The sequence below is a fragment of the Hippocampus bargibanti genome, linkage group LG13 (assembly GCF_051943395.1).
Source record: "Hippocampus bargibanti isolate YZ-2025 linkage group LG13, ASM5194339v1, whole genome shotgun sequence".
In the NCBI taxonomy this organism is placed as follows: Eukaryota; Metazoa; Chordata; class Actinopteri; order Syngnathiformes; family Syngnathidae; genus Hippocampus; species Hippocampus bargibanti.
Window position 1 is genome coordinate 12,381,798 of NC_142746.1, and position 20,859 is coordinate 12,402,656.

At 41.2% G+C, this 20,859-nt stretch overlaps 2 protein-coding genes across 3 annotated transcripts; both read left to right on the forward strand.

Annotated features, from left to right (window-relative positions):
- The first annotated feature begins 220 nt into the window (after nt 1–220).
- oga (O-GlcNAcase) lies at nt 221–13,876 on the forward strand. 2 transcript variants are annotated; one of them, XM_089011550.1, is made up of 19 exons: nt 221–696; nt 1,044–1,095; nt 1,173–1,270; nt 1,384–1,514; nt 3,071–3,242; nt 3,326–3,424; nt 3,504–3,788; nt 3,868–4,026; nt 4,110–4,294; nt 4,513–4,761; nt 4,941–5,144; nt 5,347–5,521; nt 7,473–7,526; nt 8,633–8,718; nt 10,128–10,232; nt 10,381–10,472; nt 11,163–11,355; nt 11,434–11,593; nt 11,982–13,876. In XM_089011550.1, the coding sequence occupies exons 1-19, from the start codon at nt 528–530 to the stop codon at nt 12,116–12,118; spliced, it is 2,805 nt and encodes a 934-aa protein (XP_088867676.1). In that variant the 5' UTR covers nt 221–527; the 3' UTR covers nt 12,119–13,876. The 2 variants fall into 2 exon arrangements, with proteins under 2 accessions (XP_088867676.1, XP_088867677.1); XM_089011551.1 differs by lacking the exon at nt 7,473–7,526.
- Nucleotides 13,877–17,199: 3,323 nt separating this feature from the next.
- Nucleotides 17,200–20,526, forward strand: npm3 (nucleophosmin/nucleoplasmin, 3). Its single transcript, XM_089011991.1, has 5 exons — nt 17,200–17,356; nt 17,539–17,624; nt 17,691–17,810; nt 18,077–18,170; nt 20,068–20,526. The coding sequence occupies exons 1-5, from the start codon at nt 17,284–17,286 to the stop codon at nt 20,190–20,192; spliced, it is 498 nt and encodes a 165-aa protein (XP_088868117.1). The 5' UTR covers nt 17,200–17,283; the 3' UTR covers nt 20,193–20,526.
- The last annotated feature ends 333 nt before the right edge of the window (nt 20,527–20,859 follow it).

The window sequence follows — 20,859 nt, forward strand, 5'->3', positions numbered from 1 at the left end:
ACAATTAAATGTTAATCTCAGTCTAAATCCGAAGTGTTTTAGGGTATATATTTCTTAATTATACAATATTATGTTAAAAAATGCGTTTTCCCCATTTGTGGCTTGGTTTTCTGCCTTGGCTAAATGGATGTGAACTCTCTTGTAGGTTGAAGTGCATTTGTGCTATTGGTCGGTCAGGACTGGTTTTGACTGGTTTAAACTAGTCTAGTGAACATGCGCACTGAGTGTAAACAGGAAGAACTATTGAGGGGAAAACGGCAAAATTACTAGACTAGCGAGCGCGCGGATTATACACAAAATGTATTGTGTTTCATTTTATATGAATATCAAGAAGTAATATTGTTCAATCTGAACAAGTTTACGGTTACATTTGTTGCGAACAGGTGTGGCTATTCGACGGTTCCCGGGAGGCATACACGGCGACGCCAATTCTGCTGTCTGACGAGATTGGCTTGCTCGGCATTCCGTAAAAAACATCGCTTTTCTTGGATTGCTTTTATTGGTGTCTGAGGATCTTCTACTACAAAATGGTCCAAAAAGATAATACGCTGGAGAGGACACCGGTGGAAACCGAACCGAACCCCGACCCAGTCTCGGGGGAGGCTTGTGCCGCTGGTCCCGGCCTGTTGGAGGCATCCGGCGAAATCAGTGTGGAAGCGACTGGCCACCGAAAATTCATCAGTGGAGTGGTGGAAGGTAGTTTGTGTGAATTGCAGTCGTGAAATAAATAGGTCAATTGACTAATAGCCTAAACAACCGTTTCGTCGTATTGTGTGTCTTACCCGAAAACGAGAAAATGTTTCTATTTATGTCGTTGAACTGCACCCACCAGTGTAACAATAACAATTACCAATTTCCAGGTTGTATTATTTTTTTTGGCTTGGCCGTTGTTATTTCCGACACGTGTCCACTGGATTTGTTTTAAATAGTGATTTTAATATAAACAGCCCATTTTATTATCGCATGTCAGACTGACGCAAGGGATGAAGAAAGTCACTTGCATGAGCAGCACTGCATGAAAACTGACAGTATGTTTGTTGCAGGTTTTTATGGGCGGCCGTGGACAATGGAACAGAGGAAAGAGTTGTTTCGGAGGTGAAAATGTGTCACTCTGCTTAATTTATTCATATGTATGCTTTAATTCTCATTGTTGCCAACACTATGTTTCACAGACAACAGAAATGGGGACTAAATACCTATCTTTATGCCCCGAAAGATGACTACAAACACAGAATGTTCTGGAGGGAGTTGTATTCAGTAGAGGAAGCAGGTGACTTTTTAGATTAGATTAATATTTTTTTAGACTTGTTACCAAAGTGTACATGTCGGATGGCCATGAGATTAAGTGTTTTTTTCTTCTTCTTTCCTCCAAATAACTCCCAGAACAACTTATGACGCTAATTGGAGCAGCCAAAGAGTATGGCATTGAGTTCATCTATGCCATTTCTCCTGGACTTGACATCACTTTCTCCAATCAGAAAGAGGTCACAGCACTCAAGAGAAAACTGGACCAGGTATTGCAACATGATTTGACAAAAACAACCCAAGGTTTCTGTTAAAAACGAGAAAGCATTCCTTATGAAAAAGGAATTTTGCCTCACTGTTGCACTTTACACCACATTTTTGGGGCATTCAAGTTTTAGTGGGGACCATCCCGTTCATTGTGTACTGATGCAGTTCAAAATTGAAACTGTGGGGCACGTTCATATGGCACCCTGCAAGATGGGCATTTGCTGTTGCGGCGCTTAAATTACAATACAGTGATACCTCGGTTTTTGACCATAATCCGTTTCAGAAACCTGTTTGAAAACCGATTTGTTCAAAAACCGAAACAGCACTTTCCATTAAAATCAATGTATTTTTTCTTAATCCGTTCAAAGCCTAGAAAACAACTTTTTAACTATTTCATTGCATACACTGGATAAAAATGTAATAATAGAGCAGGTCATGTGTAAAATTCTATAAAAAAAACTTTTATTTTCACCAATTTTTAACATTAACATCTGTACATAAAAATCTCTATCTTTCTGCCACGGGGCGTGTTGGCACCTATCCCAGCTATCTTTGGGCAAACACAGGGCACACTAACTTTTCAAACCATCCTCTGCTTGCTTTAAAATCAAACTATTCAGGAGATCTTAACCAAATACGTCAGCATTTTCACAAAAATAAAACAACAACAATATTAATGCGCCGGTCACAATGAGACAATGAGGAAGACGTGACGTATAAGGAAGCACAGGGTAGTCGAGTGATGCATTCAGATGCACTCAGTTTGGTTGAGAACCAAATTTCGGTTGTATACCAGGGCATAAAAAATATGACATTTTTGGTTGAAAACCGAATGGGATGAGAACCGAGACGTTCGAAAACCGAGGTTTGACTGTATGTCTCATTTGGGCGTGCCGCTGATTTGATGTCAGAGGACACAGTTTGTCAGAGTTTGTGATGTTGTGAATTCTAGGTGACAACAGCAAGGGATTTTGGTGAAGTTGTACAGTAAAAAACATGGAGGAAATCTATGTGATTACAAGACAAATTATGTAATGTGTTATGGTTAAAAAAAGGCACAATGATGGACTGGGATCGGCATCATCTTAACACCTGAACTCGTGGGAAAAGACAAGACTATAATCTATTTGGGAGCTGAGCAACTAGTGCCAAATATGGACATACCTGGTCCATGTTTTTAGGGTGCCTGATGATCTCTTACGGCTCACTAACGTGGCGTGAAACGGTTGTTTGAGGTCATTGCGCTAATGTAATGGCCTGAAACTCATCACGCAAATCTGACACGCTTGCGGCTGCCGGAAGCTAATGTGGTAGTTGACAGCTTCACTTGGAACTACATCTTGTCAGACAGTGAAAGTAGATTGTCTTAAATACGCAGAAGCTTCAAATCAAGGTTACATAGCTAACCACAAAGTTATTCTTTATGCTGCTTGTTCTTTTAAGGTTTATTTAAAACAGGTGCTGAATGTGGGCTTTTGGTCAAACAACACTTTCGAGGCATTTCAAGTCCCATTTTATTGCCACATATTATTAACAAGCTCTTATCTTTGTTAATAAGGTGACACACTTTGGTTGCAAATCATTTGCCTTACTTTTTGACGACATCGACCACAACATGTGCCCCGCCGACAAGGAGGTGTTCAGCTCGTTTGCGCATGCTCAGGTGTCCATCACAAATGAAATCTACCAGTACCTTGGAGAGCCTGAAACGTTCTTGTTCTGTCCCACAGGTATGATTTTAACTATTTGCACTTTCATCCTAATCTCTATTAGGCTCATCTTTGATTTGCTTGATCAATGTTGTTATTTGCAGAGTACTGCGGAACCTTCTGCTACCCGAATGTCTCTCAGTCTCCCTACCTTCACACTGTTGGAGAGAAGCTGTTGCCTGGAATCGATATTCTCTGGACAGGCATGTGTGACAAACATTTCACAATAATTATTCCTAGTGCTATTTGAGGCTGACACTTACAAGGTTTGTCTGTTCACAGGACCCAAAGTGGTGTCCAAAGACATCTCAGTAGAGTCGATAGAAGAAGTGTCTAAGATTTTAAGAAGAGCCCCTGTAATCTGGGACAACATTCACGCCAACGACTATGACCAGAAGAGGCTCTTCTTGGGCCCTTACAAGGGCCGCTCCACGGAACTCATCCCCAGACTGAAGGGTGTCCTCACAAACCCCAACTGCGAATTTGAGTCCAACTTTGTGGCTATCCACACTTTGGCCACCTGGTATAAGTCGAACATGAATGGGGTCCGCAAAGATCTGGTCATGAGTACGTAATATCCATTTCAGAAATGTCTTCTTTACAATGAACCATCATCAGCGGTAACAATCCTCTTGTTTATAATCAGCTGATGGTGAAGAGAGCACAGTTTCCATCCAGATTAAGTTGGAGAATGAGGGCAGTGATGAAGAACTGGAGACAGACATGTTGTACAGCCCCCAACTTGCTCTGAAACTGGCACTCACCGAGTGGCTTGGAGACTTTGTTGTGCCCCATCAATACAACAGTAAGAAAACTGGACAAACATTTGCTTCTCTCCCTGGTCGATTGTACTGCCATAACCAACCTTGGTTTCATTGTCCCTCCTAGGCCGACAGGTGCCCCAGAGTGGTGCCAAAAGTACAGTCATTGACATCTCCTCCATGGCCCCTCCCACGCTTTGCTTAGATACCGCAGTGACAACTGTGTTTCAGCAGCCTATCATGTCTCCGGCCATGCCCCCTCATTTACTGGAACCTCACCTCATGGCAAAAACACCGGAGCAGGAAGAGGAGGTATTGCTTTTGCTTCTGCGCCGTACAAACTTCGCTCATTATTGTTTACCGGGTTTTTTGTTCACTTGAATAAAAAAATTCTCTTGGGTCAAATACGTGCCTGTGTTAAGTTCTTCTCGTTACTGGGCACTAGCTACAATTAAGTAAATACAAGCATCCATCCACCACTCTTTGAAGAAGTATATTATTGAAATAAAAACACTATTCTTTCTATGGAGGTGGAGAAGAAGGACTCTGACGAGGAACCCATGGAGATGGTCGTGGAGAAGCAGGAGGAGCCGGATGTAGAGACTGGCACAGAGCCGAAACCTGAGGGCCCAGTCTTGGCTGACAAGATGGCGGAAGATCTGAAGCCCATGGACACAGACAAGGAAAGCTTGACAGAGTCCAAGTCTTCTGAAGAGTCCATACAGGAGGATTCTGGGAGTGATATTGCACCCATGCAGACTGACGATCAACTCAAACAGGTGCGACAGACAAGTTTTGAGCACTTAACAATCCTTCGTATGTATATTGCTAATTGTATACATTAATGTTCTCCCATTGTTCTATTTTTTTTTCCTTTCTTCTTCCTTTCATAACTTTGCTGGGGGGTTTATCTAATCTTATTCTAAAGAGTGTCTGACCCTTGCTGTGTCCCCCACAGGATATATTTGCGCCAGGTCCCAATGAGAAGCCTCTGTTCGCCGTTGAGCCACTCTCTATTGAGGACCTCTGCCTCCTAGCGGAACTCTTCTACCTGCCTTACGAGCACGGCCCCAAGGCCATGCAAATGTTGAAAGAGTTCAACTGGCTGAGAGCCAACAGCAGCGTTGTCAGCGTCAACCGAAAGATGAAAGAAGATGAGAAGGTCGGTCATTTCTTTGGAAATGTGTCAATTTGTTGAATTCCACGCTGTAAAGAAGTTGCTGGTGCTGGGAAACAAAATGGTGGATATGTGCTACTCATAATGTCCATCGGGTGGTGTAGCATCAACTAGAGATGAAGTGAACTTTGGCCACAAACCGTTCATTTTGAATTTTGGCATGAGCTGGAGCTATTTTATCTTACAGGTTGCAGAATGGCAGTTGAGAGCAGAGAAGTTTGAAGACATGTGCTGTTCGGTCATTCAGATGTTCACACGCCTGTCCAATTCGGCCAATCGCACTATCCTGTATGACCTCTACCCTTACATCTGGGACATCAAAAGCATCATTTCCATGGTCAAGTCCTTTGTTCAGTGGCTAGGTGTGTATAAGCAGAACCACACTGGTCTTTTCTCTCAAGAACCTGGATTAACCTGGTCATAAAACCTCAGCAGGCATATTTGCATTGTTCATTCATATACGTAAAGGGGCTGTGATTTATTCGCAGTCCGCTTCACGGCTCGCATTGGTCTAGCACCAAAAAAAAATAACTAAAGAACATGGCGAGCCTGTATACAGGATTAATGGCCTTTCTAATTTTTAGGTTTTAGTATTTTCAAGCTAACCTAATATGCGATGCAAAGCAGTCTCTCATTTCATGCATACACGTACTTTTTTCTTTAAATATGACTAAATGCTGGTTGTACCACTAGCATCTCCCTAATGTATTTAGCAAATCCAAATCAAATCTCAGTGGCAAATGACCGATCAAGGGCCACTGCTGCTTGCTGTGTATCCAGTATCGTCACGACTACACTCTCACACGGAGCCACTCACTTCCATCTCTGTCTGTGGGGATGGGCACCTGTGGGGCATTACCTTCCTCCACGCCCTAGCGCGCATGCGAGCTTGGACTGCAAGTTGATTCACTGACTATGGAAGGCCATTCTGGTGCATAGAAAAATCATACACATTTTTTTTAAATTCGGCTCCAAAGAGGAGATTTGTAATGGTGGAAATTTCTTGCTTAAAAATATGGATCAGGGTGAATTCCATCCTTTTGTCCCACCACCTCGACCAAAATACTATATTTTCTCAGTGGTGTTTATTTACCCAATTGTATAGCTTTTAAGACCTCTTTCAGGGGCAAAAATTTTTTGGGGGGGGAATTTATTTGTGTAAACGTATTTAAATACTTTTTTTTTTATTATGAATATCAATATATTGTTTTCAAATAAAAAATGGTGTTAAACTAAAATATGTCGCCTTACAATATAGTGTCAAAATAAATATGTATATATTGTATAATATATGAATCATTGCAGCTTCTGTCTCTCATCATTTCTTGAGACTTTAGTTTTACAGATCACCTTATTTGCTGTGTAGGATCGTGCTTTGGTGAATACAATTTAGTGCTACACATCAATCGTAATAGTGGGAAAAAAGGGCAACATGGTAACTGACCGATTGTATTGATGTATGAAAGAATGTGAGCGTCACCAAATTGAGTAGTAGAAAAAAAATGCATCAGAAGTGCCCTTATAGGCGTTCATGTAATGAAGACTGTTACTTCCACCAACCGTACAAGCTAAATTTAGCTCTAACCTGATATTCCAACTCTGTCTCTTAGTCGAAATGCGTCACTTCCCAAGCTACCTTGATACCAATTACGGCATTATGTTCCTGTTTAGACTGGGTTTCACAACATCTTAGCGCAAAACCGGCACTCTTTAGTTTTTCAGCAGTTACCTCGAGATGGGTTACTTAAAAAAATCAATTTGGTTTATGAACCGCTAGCATGCAGAGGATGACTCACTTTATGGTACAGCATTAATTTATTAAAATAGATAATGCCCCCAGTGATTCATCAAAGCTAAGCGTCAATTGGGGTTGAGGCCACTGTAGAACGAAATCATGTATTTTGTCTACTTGTGACCCACTGGTATGTTAGATGGTCCGCCCTGTGTCATTTGATTAACACCCATTGGCTTCAACACAAATGTGTTTTGTCAGTAGACTGAAGCACCAGCATGGCCTGGGGGTTACTCCGTGTAACCCAGTTTCATTTACAGGTTTCTGTCCTAAATGGTAAAGCTGAGGATTCCAGTACACAGCAGGCAGCAAACCCATGCAAGCAAAACCACAATTTGAAGGCATTGTGCCTTCATGAAAAGTGATCGTTTCACAGTCAAATTTTCATGTGTACAATTGATTCCCCATCTTGTCAACATGCTGCGGGGTGTGCAGCCCGCACTTAGTCGGCTTTTTTGTTTTGTACTGAGTACCACGACAAATAATGATCTTCTACTGTTTTTTCCCTTCACTATGTACAGATGGAAGAATCCACAGTACAAGTTTCTACTGCTATTGGATCGACAGTGGCCGATGTATGTGCAGTGCAGGCGAAACAGATTCATGCCTTTTTCTTGAGTGCGACTGATAATTATGATAGATTAATTGGAGGAAAGGAGGCTGCCCCACTCCTGGAGGAAGTCACATTTTTGCGCAGCGATTTTGAACTTTTGAGTGTTAACTCCCAAATGTTCTCGTTTTTTCTGGCAGCTTCTCTAACTTGTGCTTTTCTTTTGGGGTTGTTTATGTCAGTAGGCTAGGAGAAGTGGCTCAGACCAGCCTGATGCACCTACTCAAGGGAATTTACCCTTTGCTTCCAAAGTTAACCTTTAGTACTTGAAAGCAGTCAGAAATGCTTTTTCTCCATTATGGGACATTCGATAATGTTTAGTTGAGCAATTTCAGCATTCCTCCCCATGGGTGCATCCGCTTGCTGTGTCTGAAGTGCATTAGGCTTCACGATACTATTTGTAAAGCCATTCACGCAGGCGCATTCAACTTGTCTGCTCACGCAACAGAGCCAGAGCCCCTCTTCAAACTACAAACAAACATTGGAGCAGGGACTTCATGGTTCCTGTTCTTTTTAACACTCCATTACCATAGTTAATAATCTGGTCTGCCCCTTCAGTTTTATTCTTTTGGAATGGTAAGTAAACAAGTCCAGTGCGTTGTGGACCCTCGCGGGTCGTCACTCGTGACAAGGCAGATGAGAAGAGAATGTGACTTCACACCGGGTGCTGAGATCCAGGAGGGGCAATGGCGGCTGAAGCTTACATACGATACACTATGCTGTTTAGGTGACAGTCTTGTTGAAAGGAAATGTAGCTTTATCTAAATTTTGGGCAGTGTGTGACATGTATTCCAAGACATTGAAGTCGTCTTGTCCTGCACTGTTTCGACTTTGAGGCCTTAGAGTTGAGGCTGCTCGTATTATAGTCACGTAGGCTTTAGTTGCTCGAACCCCTTTTCAATCTAAAAGAATCCAAAAGAGGCGCAATCGTTTATTTTCAATGCTTGAATTCTGAATGAATTGTGCTTTTAGAAACAGATATCTGCCCTTCCTTCCTCCCTGCAATTTCTCCTCCGTGTGCAAGAGCCCCATGCTTTGGTAACACTCTCCGCTTGGCTCTGCTCCTAACAGGGTGTCGTAGTCAGTCCTCAGCACAATTCCCTAAAGGAGACCAAGAACCGTGGGCCTTTAGGGGAGGTCTAGCAGGAGAGTTCCAGGTATCTAATGCATTGAATTTGCCGCAATCAAATGGAAAAGACAAAAGGGTTTTCAGCAGACAACAAACAGTCAATGTGTACCGGAATGAAGGGATTTGGTATGTCAAGGTGAGCTGAGAGTTAAAACAGTGTGGAAGTCAACCCCCTTCACTTCTCCTGAGATTTTTTTTTTTCGAAGAGGGGTTGGCAGCGGGTGGTTAATTCCTTGCCTTACCAGTCACTTTAAACTTGCTCCTGCAAGTGAACTTGCAATCCAAACGTTTATCCATTTGGATTTCTTTCAGCAACTGCTCAAGGAGATGCTGCCCTTCCCTTAGCGCAGGCGGCGCACATGAGCAGAGCAAGCTTTTTTACTTTATTTTCATGACATCTCATTTCTTTGCAGGAAGCTCACAAATTGCCACACCAGTTCTTTGCGAGCGCCCGCGCAACCATCACAGCGCAAGCAGGTTCGCATGCACATTTGCAATGGAGGAGAAAACTCCAGGATAAAACGTAACTGTCCGGGCTTGAGCAACCTCTCCATTTTTAGGAGAGGAATGAAACTCCCAATGGCAACCAACATATAATTGACCGACTCGCTTAGCTGGAATCTGACTTGTTTTCCCCCCTGGAGTTCTCTCGGCGCAAGCATCATTATTTTTTTCTCAACAGGAAGGTTGCGCAGCGAAATATTGCAATGCCTTACTCATGGGAAGGGAGCATCTCCTTCAGCATGTAAAACCCTGGTCAGACCAAATTCCCCCCTTGTTTTGTTTTGCTGTATATGCAAAGCAAACACAAGTGCGCTTGTTTGTCGCGCTGTGCTCCAAAATTTACATTGACATTTGCGCTGATGTTTGCTCTGGTGGCCCACTGTCAGATCAACTAGGAGTGGAATTTTTATATATTTTTTAAATCTTATATTTCTATATTTTGATCTATTTTCTTGAACGCTTGCTTTAAGACAGGTGTCAGTCATTTTTTTGCCACGGACCACTTTGTAGTCATGGTTTCCTCTCGAGGGCCGTTATGAATTTGAGGAAGCCAGTAGAATGTTTAATCCCCTCCACATATACATATAGAGCACACAACAAATTAATGAATAACTGGTTTTCAAAACTGAAGTCAAGAATAATGACTGTTATTGTGGTTTACATCCAAAAATATGACATTTTGGTTAGGATTTCCGCAAGCATCATGGAATTTCACGTTTGATTTGCTTTCGCGGGCCAAAAAAATGTGGCGGGCCGGATTTGCCCACCGGGCCTTGACTTTGACACCGGTGCTTTAAGATTACACGTCCTCTTGGTTTAACAGTGGTTTCATTGTCAGAAATACATACATTGCAAGGTGGTTGGTCAACGCACCTAAGTCTTCCTCACTCTCCCACTCAAGGATATTGAACCAGTGTGTTTTGACATCCACAGAGATTGTTGCCTATAGATGGAGCAAACGATCTTTTCTACCAACCTCCGCCCTCACTGCCTACCTCTAAAATCTATTCAATCAGGCCCTACTTTGCCAAGGACGAGGTGAGGTGTTTTTAAATTTTATGTATGCATGCAAAATATATGTTGCTGTTGCTTGCATTCCATGCCACTTTCAGAAGTAACAACCAGGTGTCTCTCTTTTTTTTATTTATTTATTTCTTTATTTTTTGGTGGTGGGGTTTCATTTCAGGCTTCGGTGTATAAAATTTGTAAAGAAATGTACTATGAAGGAATGGAGGATGCACCTTCCTCAGAGCAAGAATCTGACCTCATCGGTGACAAGTGAGACTCATTTCTATTTGAGACGCACATTACAATTGCTACAATTACCGGAATGTGAAATCATCTTTTTGGATTTAAATGCCAATATGAGGTTTTGCATGTGCACCGATAAAATCCAATGATCGGCACAGATCAAATTTTGTGCTGACGTCGACTGACAAACATGTCATAATTCCTTCCGGCTCGACTAAGGCCCCTGTTGCAGCTGATGACGAACACCCGAAATGCATAAAGCAGCCTTTGTGCTGAAATGTAGATGGGGTATTTTGGTGAGAAGCACGAAATGTTTTTTAATTTTTTCCCCGCCAACTGACAATGACCGTCTTTACTTTATTGCATGGTATATTGAATACCTTGGAAGAGTTTTTGTGACATTCTCCAGATAACTTTGAACATTGGTATCCTTGTACTGCTGTGGAAACTAATCATACTGTAGCTTACACTGCAAGATAAAACCAGAAAATACCAGGAAAAGCCTGTTCAAATTATTATTAATTCTGCTGTAAAACTATTTCAGGATATAGGTCAAATTATCGTTGGAAAAGTTTGAACTTGTTCTTTTTCGAGCCTGGTATTTAAACTCAGATCTGTCTGAGTTTCTAAATCCGCTATATAAATCAGTCTAGGATTGCATACATTTTCCATCATCGCCTCATGACCCTTTTAATGCTTTGACTTGTGTTATGATAGGTTGGTTGGAGGTCTCCTGTCTTTGAGCCCGGACTACGGCTTTGTGCTGGAGGATGATGAAGGCATCTGCGGCTACGCTTTGGGCACGGTGGACGTCAAGCCCTTCATCAAGAACTGCGAGATGAGCTGGATTCCTTTTATGCAAGAAAAGTATCTCAAACCCGATGGTCAAAAGGACCTCACAGAGGCTGAGGTAACATATTCTCCCCCCTGGTTGCCACAATGCTTCTGTAACCTTGACTTGCTCATTTTTCTGTTCGTGTCTCCGTAGAAAATGATTTTGAGTTTCCACGAGGAAGAGGAGGGTCTTCCGGAATCGTTCCTGTCCAACTTCCCCTCCCTCATCAAGGTCGACATTCATGCAAAGGTCACTGATCCCAGTGTGGCCAAAAGCATGATGGGATGTCTTTTATCATCCCTTAAGGCCAACGGTAAGTGGCAGCTGTGATCAGTGCTCTCGCCACAGTGTTCATGACTTTCAAAGTTTTTAATTTTGGACTTTTGGGCAATTAATTTCTCATGATTAACCAAAAGTGCAATTTAACCTTTGCCGGTAAGCTCATGGCACCAAAGCGACACTCCGCTAATGAACAGTTCCTTGACGTTCCTAGGCATTAACAAGCAGTACTCAGTGGAAAGTTGCTACTGGTCTTACAACGTAACAAGTGTCATTTGGCGTTCACAAAACAGAGATTTGAAGGGTCACAAAAAAAGCATAAAAATGAACTATCTTGCATCTGCAGCCAATGATGATGTTGATTGATGATTTTGTATTCTTTTTGATAACACGTTCCTGTGCATTATGTTTGTCACGTCCAGGCTCCCAGGGTGCTTTCTGCAAGGTTCGACAGACTGACAAAAGAATGTTGGACTTCTATAGTAAGCTGGGATGCTTTGAGGTGGCCAAGATGGAGGGCTTTCCCAAAGATGTCATCATAATGGGGCGAAGCTTATGAGGCAATGTTCAAATTACAGACTGAGCGAAAGAGAGGTGAACCCGCGATCATAGAACCTTCATGATTGCGGTGACCATGATGGTTTAAAAGCTATTTGACTGCCTGTGCTCGCAAAGACACCTGTTTTGTTTTTTAAGTATTACTCTCTGAAGATGAGTTGATATCAAGCCAACATGGCCAAGGTGTTATCACCAGCTTGGAAGAGTGACAGCGCACTTGTCCCATTCGGAGGCCCAACACTCATGCACCTCCAAGAAGAAGGAAATTATGAGTTTTTGCCATTTTTTTCCCCTCCAGCGGTCGTTACATACCAATGACCGACACACCCTTGCCTAAAGTCTCTGTACCACAAACACACACAGAGCGGCGAAATGAGGACAGCATGTATATTTGGACACGGTTCCCAATGTCACATTCTCGCTTCATTGCTTCATTGTCATGCCACGGTTGTTCCACGGATTACTTTTTTCCATCCAAGAAAGTGCTGCTGAGTGGCAACACATGCACAATTTGAAATCAAAAGATCGTCGCACACCAGAGTGTATCTTTAATGTCTTTTGAGGCAATAGTGAATTTATACGTAATGTTGAGCTTCTTTTTTCCCCCGTGAGCATTTTGCCTTTTGGTTCTTTGCCTTTAAGTGTTGAGCATTCTAACAGACCTCGTGTCTTCTGTCGTCACCTCCTAAAGCTGAAACAAGGCTGTGTTGACTTTGGAACTTGTGTCTCAGAAGACCTCTGTTAATGGAAAATGACACATTAGCTTATGTTATAGAATTCTTTCCAATTTTTCCTCTTTAATTGTTTACTGATCTAAATCGGAGGTGGATGACTTTTTTTTCCTATGACGGGGGCCAATGCATTTTTTTAACAAGTCCACCAAGGGCCATATTACATCTGTGGCAGAATTCAATGCAACTGAAAACGTAAATGTTTTGGGTGGTTTGTCTCGGGCTCTTGTTTGTTTCAAGAATTGCATAGTAGGCAGGATCCATAGCTTGTAGGATCTAAAGCTGTATGTTTCTCCGCCCCCGTTCTTAGGTATCAGATTTACTACAGGACCAAAAAATATCTGTAAAATTCCAACCTTTTGTTTGAAGAACGAAATCATGCAGTATGTTACATTGGATGACTGTTCTCTTCCTTCCCGACCACTTCATCAGCACCGGTGTCTACATCAGGGTGGCATGATATTCATTCTGTGAAATAATTATGTCCCCCCCTCGTGATTTGGTTCCTTTTTAGCACTGTCATTTTAACATGAATGTCTGCTGCTCTGCACCCCTATGATCACTTCAGTTATTCATCCTGTCACCGAAGTGGCACCTTTTTTTTATATTTCATGTTGAATGTTTTGCCTTCAGATGGGGTTCCCAGATTTCTTGTAAAAACCTATCTAGTGAACAATCAAGCACTTTGGTTTTGAAAAACAAACACCTGTTGATCTTAAGGCTGTCATGGCGATTATTTCAGATCGCCTCATTTCAAGACACAGGAAGAAAGACGAATGCCACTTGTCTCCGTGAACGTGAAACTAGACAGGTGTTGAACATTAAGTGTTATTACTATCAATACCTTTACTGAGACGGTGTCAAGCTTTCTGTTTGGCAGGAAAATACTTTACGTTTGCTGTCCCTTTGCTCAACAGGTACTCCGAGGAACTCATTTAAGATATGAACGTAGGATGTATTTCATGCTTGTCAATTGGTTTTCTCTTCACGGGGAAGGGCTGTAACTGAGGGAATGGGCTGCTCATAATGTATTGTAAATAATGTACATTTAAGGGTAGTTTACATGTAAAATTAATAAACTTGAAAATAACTAAACCCTTCCAAATAACTATGTTGTGTTTAAGGGGTCTTGGGTTTAAAAATGTGTAGCGCTAGTCATTCTGGCAGCAGTCTTAGCATTTTAACAGTAACCAAAATGGTAAGTTTTCATAGCGATTGAAAGTACTCACGAGAGAAATGATGCACAGCAGTGTCAATCATTGGTCTGGGAACTCGACAAACATTTTATTCTTCTTATTATGCTCTTAAAAAGGCTTCACAATTTCCGGGTATCACATGATCAGCTCGTTTCGCAGGTGATGTCAATCATGACATTTCCTCAATCGTGTCTTTGCCTCACACACACATCCACACACGCACGCTCAACACTTCCACTCAAAGACATGTTCACAATTCCATGCAGCAAACAAAAACACGAAAAACATTGAAACAAGAAATACATTGTTGTAAAAATAAAAACATCCTACATATTTGCAACACTCCGCAAGCTTCAAACTATTCACATTTCTCCAAACAAATATCTCTTGAATCTTTCGTTTCACTTTTGTCACCGCCTTGGTAAAAACATCCGCAACCTTGTTTTCTGTTGGACAATATTTTATAGATATTTTCCCCTTGGTGTGCGCAGACCGTACAAAGTAATATTTAATATCTACGTGTTTACTTCTTTACATACACACTGGGTTTTTGGACAATGCTATTGTCCCCTGATTGTCCTCATATATTTTTACTGGTACGTGGCGGTTACTGCTGTCTATCCCTTTTAATAATTGGACAAGGTACATGCTTTCTTGAGTTGTGGCCGCCAGTGCCATATACTCAGCTTCACAAGTTGATAACGCCACAGTTGGCTGTTTTCTACTTTTCCATGATATAGCTGGACCTTCCTTAGTTAGGCTAAAACAATATCCAGTTGTGCTCCCCCTGTCATTTATATCGGCAGCCCAATCAGCGTCACTATATCCTTCTAGTCTTAACTTCCCTTCAAATTTTCGGAAATTAAGCTCTTGATCTGTAGTACCTTTTAAATATTTTAGTAAATGTTTAACTGCAGGCCAATGTTGCTGTTTTGGTTCTGCTAGGTATTGTGAGAGTTTGCTAACAACCCAGCTTAAATCAGGTCTGGTACATGTCATTATGTATATTAGGCTGCCCACTATCTCTCTGTACCGCCTTCTTCTTTTCCTTTCGGCTTTTCCCTTCAAGGGGTCACCACAGCGAATCAGTAACCTCCATCTGTCTGTACCTCCTGAGGAGTTGATAACTTCACCCTCACTGTTAAAGTCCAATTTCTGTTCACAAGGAGTGCTTCTTACTTTGCACTCAGACATTCCAAATTTTCCTCAACATTCCCTCAATGTGTTTCTTTTGAGTTAGTATTTTGATCTCTCCTTTACTTTGTTTAAAATCAATACCTAGGAAGTGTCTAAGTGGGCCCATATCTTTCATTTTAAACCTTCCTTTTAGCATTTCTTTTACTTCACTGAGTAGGGTATCGTTACTCGCCGCGATGATTAAAGGACAACCGACATCTCCGGACAAGTTGTGTCCATAATTTGTAAAATGGCTTCAAATGACTTCTACTGAGCGTATTTTACAAAGATTCCACCGCATATACAGTAAAGTCTCGTTATATCGATATCGGATATAACGATAGTCCCGTTATATCGATACTATTTCTATGCACGCACGGAGAAAATTACATGCAAACAGGGTCGGATATATCGATAGTCCCGGTTATATCGCTATTTTTTCGGATTCCCTTGAATATCGATATAACGAGACTTTACTGTAGCTATATTTTACATTTTAAGACTCGCGCTGAATATTCAGGAAGTCTTGTTTTTGAGTTGGTGACAAGTCCGTACGTGACGTCACAAAAGGACCTGCCCTGACCGTAAAAAAGACACATTGTAGCGGTCCTTCCATCACGTCAATGTATTTTGCTGTACTTCTTTGGTCTGGGGACCTCGTGTTGCACCCAAAAGCCGCCAGAAGGCCAGAAGAGGGCGTCCAAGCACCAAGGAATTTATCAGCCCGTGGAAACGGAGGTGGCCACAGGAGGTCGCCATTTTGTGCCTCTTTTTTTTGGTGAGAGATTTCCCCCCAATGTTGCCTCAAAATGGCACAAATAAATTATTTAATCGATTGCAAACATGTATGCTTTCCTCTTCAAAACTATTTTAATCATATTCATAACTGGATGTGTAACAAGAAAGCATATTGGCGAATCTGAAGCCATTGTTTTGATTCTCCAGCAATGCAAGACATCTTGGCGTTACGTCACGAACTGGGGGCGGCACTTTCTGAAAATGTCCAATTCGCAGCTCAATTTTTTGCAGATTTTGGACACCTTAAGTCATTTTTATTGGTGTTTTGCATTTGACTAAAAATATCATACTGCGTGTTTTGGGTATTTTAGATGCTATGAAATGTTTTTCTGATGTCAGTTAAAAAACAAAGTGACGTCGGTTGTCCTTTAAGTCATCCACCCACACTAACAAAATGACCTTTTCATTTTCGGATTCTCTGCAGTAAACACAGTGATCAGCATCATTTTGGATAAAACCATTATTTATGAGGGGATTGTTTAGTAACATGTTCCAGTTACGCCTGGACTGCATTAAGCCATACAGTGATTTGTCGAGTTCCCAGACCAATGATTGACATTGCTGTGCATAATTTCTCTCGTGAGGACTTTCAATCGCTGCGACAAGTTACCATTTTGGTTACTGTTAAAACGCTATGACTGCTGCCAGAATGACTAGCGCAACAGGTTATGGGCCCAGTACCACAGGCCATGCAGCGTTTCACATCTGCATTTTTTATGTATTGAATTTGTTTTAGATTAACCCAACTGGAGTAATTAACATTGAGCTACATGCCGGTTTTGACAAGTTATTCCCTTCTGGCATTGAGAGCTTAAAAATAGCGTCACTTTGTCCCCGTGGAAATTATCGAAGCAATAAATGTTTTTCCTAACAACCTTTGGGTAACCGTAATGGAATACCGTGATTTTTTTAAATCTTCGGAATACATAACGCTGTGCATCTATTCCCAAGCATATTTATACCAATGACGACTGTCCAAAATAAAATATGACGGTAAAACCCAAGACAAGAATTGATCACTAAATTATCGTAAGCCTTATGGTCATAAACGAGTACAACGTGGTATTTGCGCTCACCTCTATCTTTATCTCACTCGTGTTTGTTGATAGAGTTGACACAGAGGGAGGCGCTAGAAACGTGACACGGTTGATGACATCACATATACGACATAATACAGCGACGTTATTTTATTTGCTCTTGCCTGTGAGAGGCCGCCTAACGTATCTTGAACAAACCAAATTTGCGGCGCTTTCACTTTCCGCAAAATGTCTTTCATGGACGAAGAATCTTCAGATGTCAGCTATGCCGGTCGAACAAAGATGGATAGCTTCCTATTCAGTGAGAAGCTTAAATCAGTTTAAAATAAATAGCAAATTCAGTTTGCTAACTTAACTCCCGCATCTCACGTGGGTTTGTAAAACGGGCATGGCTTGTGATGTTAAACCAAAATATATGTACGTGATATTGGCACGAAATAACAAACGTGTTGACGCTTTGTTTTATAAAACTGTGTTTTGTAGGTTGCGAGCTCTCTTCCAAAGTTCCATTTTACTGCATCCAGGGAGATGACGACGACGACCTGGAGCACTTCATTGAATTCAGAACGGTATATCAGATATCTTAAAACACACATTTCCCCTACGAAGTATTTCATGCTTTTGTGATCATACAGGTATGTCTGGGGGAAGGTGCCCTGGAGGAGAACAACGTGGTGGAGGTGACAGCGATGAACCACCAAGGAAAGACAACTTCGGTGCCGATTGCTAACCTTCACATAGGCTGCTTGCCAATGGTAATGTCCAAGCCAGTGCTTCAACATTTTTTTACACCAAGTAACCACGTAAAATAATGTTATTACACAAAACAATAACAACAAATAACTCAATTATTTTTGAAGCGTTTATGGATGTAAGAGACTACGGTGTAGCTATTAAAAACCGCTAGCCTGAGTTATATGGCCTTGAAATACAATCTATAATCAATGAATATTGTTTCTTGTTAATTATGTAGAAAAAAATCTTGATTACATTGTAAATGTTATGTTTACATTGTCTTCAGGTAAGCTTGGGTGAGTTTGAGGTAAAAGCACCATTAACCATCCGCCTGAAGGCTGGCTCAGGACCAGTGACCATCAACGGCCTGCACCTTATTGGTAATGTTACTTAATCGTTAACCCGTGTGTGTGTGTGTTTTGGGGTGGGGGGTACTATCCCCTTATAATGCCTTAAAGCCTTGGGGTCTGAAGTTAGGTACGTTTGCAACACAGTGCAGAGGTCAGAGGCTCTATTCCGGGGTTTGTATATTCTCCCTGTGTCAGTGGGACCTCTTCGGGTTTCCTCTACAATCCTCAAAACATGCAAGTGAATTGGCCTATGAATTAAGTGTTTATGACTCCTTCTGCTTTTGCTTGACCAATAATTTAATGTTAACTCCCCAATGTGTTTGTATCTGCCCAAATGTAAACATTTATTTTGATCATGGATCCGTTAATTATATTGATGGTTGATTTATTTCTGAATAATCCCAATTAATTAATAATAATATCATTAATAAAATACATTTTAAACTCTAAAATTGTATTACAGTAAAGTCTCGTTATATCGATATTCTCGGGAGTTGGAAAAAATGTCCGTATAACCGTACTATCGATATATCCGTTCTGCGCCCAACTGCATTAAAAAAAAAGGGGGGGGGGGGGGCAATACGTAAATGGGGAATCTTTGATATGGCATGTAATTTTATCATTGGGTTCTTGGATTTCGTATCTAGCATGCTTTTTGTACAGTAGTGAAGTGAAAAATAAACTTGTGCATAAAATAAAAACCTACACTTTTTTAATGACTATTTCCGTTCAAAAATGCAACCAATGCAAAATCCTCACGTTGTTCTATACACACGAAACCACGCCAGCATGTACAAACATGAAAAACAGTGATTGTTGCAAGCGATAAAGATAACTGAATACAACACAAATACATGGATGGAAAACAAAAACTGCAACGTTTACATTACTTACGTTGATGCAGTATTCTGCGGCACGTGGCTGTGCAGAGGATTCTCCTCGACAGCCACTATTGCCTTGTACTTCCTTCCGAGATCACAATTCTTACGTCTCCCCATGGTTTAAATTGGTGTTGAACAACATTACCGTATATAAGCTCTGCTACGCCTTTTTTATTGTGCTCGCGTATGACAGTTCAAAACACGGAAGCTGGTAGAAAATGGCGTCTGCTACACTACGCAAGACACTGGAGCTGGTCACTTGACCAACGGCGTGACCGATACAGATTTCGATAATGGTGATACTGTATAGAAACCCCTAAGCAAATATCGATTCACCTTAAACTGCTTTTGTATTGATATAAACATAGCAAAATGGCCGGAGGGAGATTAAAAAGGGCACCGTAGTAACCGGATTATCGTAATAACCATGAATCGTACTAAACGGAACTACAGTAAAGTCTCGTTATATCGATATCGGATATATCGATAGTCCCGGTTATATCGATACTATTTCTATGCACGCACTGAGAAAATTACATGCAAACAGGGTCGGATATATCGATAGTCCCGGTTATATCGATATTTTTTCGGACTCCCTTGAATATCGATATAACGAGACTTTACTGTAATTATACATAAAAAGACTAGAAATTCGGGCGGGAAATGAAAATAGTATCGTAATAAGCAGTATTATCAATATATCCGATATCGATATAAAGCAACACATGGCACTAAAGTTTGAAACGTCCTGTCAATTCTTGAAGCAAAGAAAGAAAAAAACATTTTCAAACCATTCTCCACCAGGCTTATTCGATGGTATAAACTCAAAATGATTCAAATCTACTGATCGACACTTTTCATGAGTCACCATTAGTAACGCACAAGTATAAAAAAAATGAAATCCCACATTGTTCAATCAGAGTTTCACATCAGCAAATTCTTTGCGACAGGCAAAGGCTAGTTAATCCACTTTCACTCAACATATGTGCCGCCTAAACTCTGGAATGTAGCGTGAAATGCAATTTTGTTCTTTGTCTTGCTTTCAGCTTCAGAGGTTGACGAATCTGACTTAGAGGAAGAGGAGGATGAAGATACAGAGGACGACGACAACACGGAGGAAGAAGACATCAGCCCGATCAAACCGGCAAAGAAGAAGAACAAGCAGCAGTAGCAGTCGCTCGTCTCAGTCGAGGGTTTTAACCCCCACTCCGCCGTTGAGATGTTTTCCGCAAAGAATTCACAGACACTGTTGACTACGTTAGCACAGGATGTTCCCAAACACCTTAGCCAGATTACTGGTGGCAGCCCAAAATACTCTTTGGGTGAATCACCTTCAGGCTCTCGACCGCTTATTCACAACATTTGACTGAACTGGATTGAAATAGTTTTTGCTTTAAAATGTTTCCTCTTTATATGCAAGTTGTAATGAGATGCCATCGTTGATTAGCAGGCCTGTCTGTCTGAGCTATTTTGTAACTTTTATAATAAAAGTGTTGCCTTTGTAACCTTGGGTGTGCGTGTGGATGGATGGATTTGCCTTTATTAGTCTCGCAGTGGATAAATTTACATTTCACAGCAGCAAGGTATTGAAAGGAATGAAAGTAGAAATACAAAATTGGTCACAAACATGTTTTTGAAAGGATTTTGAGTATATAACGAATACGTGGGAAACCATTTTATCATCTCAACCTCAATAGACAGTAATACTACGTATTGATAGTTTAATTCCCTTGCATACTTTTCTATTGCAGGCTGTCACAAACTACATTGGAGGCAATCATAACCTCAAAATGCGTAGAAAAAAAACATGCTTTATTGAAAGCACCTTCCACCTTTCT

Bases quoted from the DNA above. Each gene is read 5' to 3' on its own strand.
- npm3 (XM_089011991.1), top strand. From the start codon at position 17,284: ATGTCTTTCATGGACGAAGAATCTTCAGATGTCAGCTATGCCGGTCGA. The intron at 17,625-17,690 runs GTATATCAGATA...GTGATCATACAG, and splicing joins ACTTCATTGAATTCAGAACG to GTATGTCTGGGGGAAGGTGC. The intron at 18,171-20,067 runs GTAATGTTACTT...TCTTGCTTTCAG, and splicing joins CAACGGCCTGCACCTTATTG to CTTCAGAGGTTGACGAATCT.
- oga (XM_089011550.1), top strand. From the start codon at position 528: ATGGTCCAAAAAGATAATACGCTGGAGAGGACACCGGTGGAAACCGAA. The intron at 3,243-3,325 runs GTATGATTTTAA...TGTTATTTGCAG, and splicing joins GTTCTTGTTCTGTCCCACAG to AGTACTGCGGAACCTTCTGC. The intron at 3,789-3,867 runs GTACGTAATATC...GTTTATAATCAG, and splicing joins CCGCAAAGATCTGGTCATGA to CTGATGGTGAAGAGAGCACA.